The following is a 1,870-nucleotide window of genomic DNA, read 5'->3' on the forward strand; positions in this document are numbered from 1 at the left end:
CAGTTGCGGCGGGGGAGGTTGTGTTGGGTTTTTTTGAACGTGTATCTAAATCTAAATCTAAATACAACATTTTTGTGGTGGTTGTGGTGGTGGTGGTTATAGTTGGGGGTTGGAAGGAGCTGGTCCAGACTCTGCTGGAATGGGCAGGAAAGACCGGCAGGCGCTTCGGCGGTTCCCACCTCCCGCTTAGATCTGCTGGGCCCGTCCGGATGGGTGCGGGTCACGCGACGACCGACGTGCCCGGAGTGCAGAGCTGGGAAGCGAGGGAGGCGGGACTGGGGGGGGAGGCGGGGATGTTCCGGAGCCAAACTGAGCCCTTCTTTCTTGTCCCCCTGCCTCCCTCCCTCCCCCTCCCCCCTGGTGTGTGACGGTCCCTCCCCCCGTCCCCCTTCTCCAGCCACCATGTTGACGCGGCTCTTCAGCGAGCCCAGCCTGCTCCCCGAGGTCCAGAAGTTCTCCAGCTGGGCGGACGACTGCGACGACGACGACGACGACGATGAGCGGAGCGACAAGGAGGAGCGCAAGGCCAAGGGCTGCCCGCTGGACGACCAGGCCGAGGGCTCCCTGGGGGAGGTGAAGGAGGAGAACGACTTGGGCGGGGACGACGACGAGGAGGAGGAGGAGGAGGAAGGCCTGGAGGAGGCGGAGGGCGACCGGCCCAAGAAGCGGGGCCCCAAGAAGCGCAAGATGACCAAGGCGCGCCTGGAGCGCTCCAAGCTGCGGCGCCAGAAGGCCAACGCCCGCGAGCGGAACCGCATGCACGACCTGAACGCCGCCCTGGACAACCTGCGCAAGGTGGTGCCCTGCTACTCCAAGACGCAGAAGCTGTCCAAGATCGAGACGCTGCGCCTGGCCAAGAACTACATCTGGGCGCTGTCGGAGATCCTGCGCTCGGGCAAGCGGCCGGACCTGGTCTCCTACGTGCAGACCCTCTGCAAGGGCCTCTCGCAGCCCACCACCAACCTGGTGGCCGGCTGCCTCCAGCTCAACTCCCGGAACTTCCTCACCGAGCAGGGCCCGGAGGCCGGCCGCTACCACGGGCCCGGCTCGCCCTTCGCCGTCCACCCCTACCCCTACCCCTGCGCGCGGCTCTCGGGCGCGCAGTGCGCCTCCAGCACCATGGCCAGCTCCCACGGCCTCCGCGCCCACGCCTACTGCGCCGCCGCCGCCGCCGCCGCCGCCTACGAGTCCCTCTACGGGAACGCCTCGCCCGACTACAACAGCTCCGAGTACGACGGGCCCCTCAGCCCCCCGCCGCCCCTCTGCGTCAACGGCAACTTCTCCCTCAAGCAGGACTCCTCCCCAGACCCCGAGAAGAACTACCACTACTCTATGCACTACGCCGCCCTGCCCGCCGCCCGACCGCCCCCCGCCGCCGCCGCCGCCCACAACCTCGTCTTCGGGGGGTCCGCCGCCGCCATGCGCGGAGGGGGCGGCGGCGGCGGAGGCGGAGGGGGCGGCGGAGGTGGAGGGGGCGTCCACTCCGAGAACGTTTTGCCTTACGAGATGCACCTCCACCACGACCGGGGCCCCATGTACGAGGAGCTGAACGCCTTTTTCCACAATTGACGCCTTGACCGACCCCCTCCCTCGCGGCGGAGACGCCCCCCGCCCCGGACGCCGATCCCGCCTGGGGCGCCCCGCCCGCGCCCCCCCCTTGGGGTCCACGCCGGACAAAAAGACCACCTGTAGGTTGGGGGGGTTGCGTTAGGAAGGGGAGGGTTGATTGATTGGGGGGGAACGACCCTCGGCCTTCTGTGACCCCCCCACCCGCCTCCTTCCAAGGGTCGCCAGGCTTCAAGGGTGGGCCACTCCCCCACCCCCACCCCACAGATAGGGAATAATTAGCCGTTCCGATTTGCCAACTAGT

The 1,870-nt window shown here is 68.1% G+C and overlaps 1 protein-coding gene across 2 annotated transcripts; it reads left to right on the forward strand.

Moving 5' to 3' along the window:
• Positions 1-402: 402 nt before the first annotated feature.
• NEUROD2 (neuronal differentiation 2) lies at positions 403-1,569 on the forward strand. Of its 2 annotated transcripts, XM_015426791.1 has the most exons (2): positions 403-1,399; positions 1,448-1,569. In XM_015426791.1, exons 1-2 carry the CDS (start codon positions 403-405, stop codon positions 1,567-1,569), a joined length of 1,119 nt encoding a protein of 372 aa, XP_015282277.1. The 2 variants fall into 2 exon arrangements, with proteins under 2 accessions (XP_015282277.1, XP_015282276.1); XM_015426790.1 differs by having other exon boundaries at positions 403-1,569.
• Positions 1,570-1,870: the final 301 nt, after the last annotated feature.

Source organism: Gekko japonicus, unplaced genomic scaffold (genome assembly GCF_001447785.1).
Source record: "Gekko japonicus isolate JY-2015 unplaced genomic scaffold, Gekko_japonicus_V1.1 scaffold5346, whole genome shotgun sequence".
Taxonomy (NCBI): Eukaryota; Metazoa; Chordata; class Lepidosauria; order Squamata; family Gekkonidae; genus Gekko; species Gekko japonicus.

Bases quoted from the DNA above. Each gene is read 5' to 3' on its own strand.
- NEUROD2 (XM_015426790.1), top strand. From the start codon at position 403: ATGTTGACGCGGCTCTTCAGCGAGCCCAGCCTGCTCCCCGAGGTCCAG.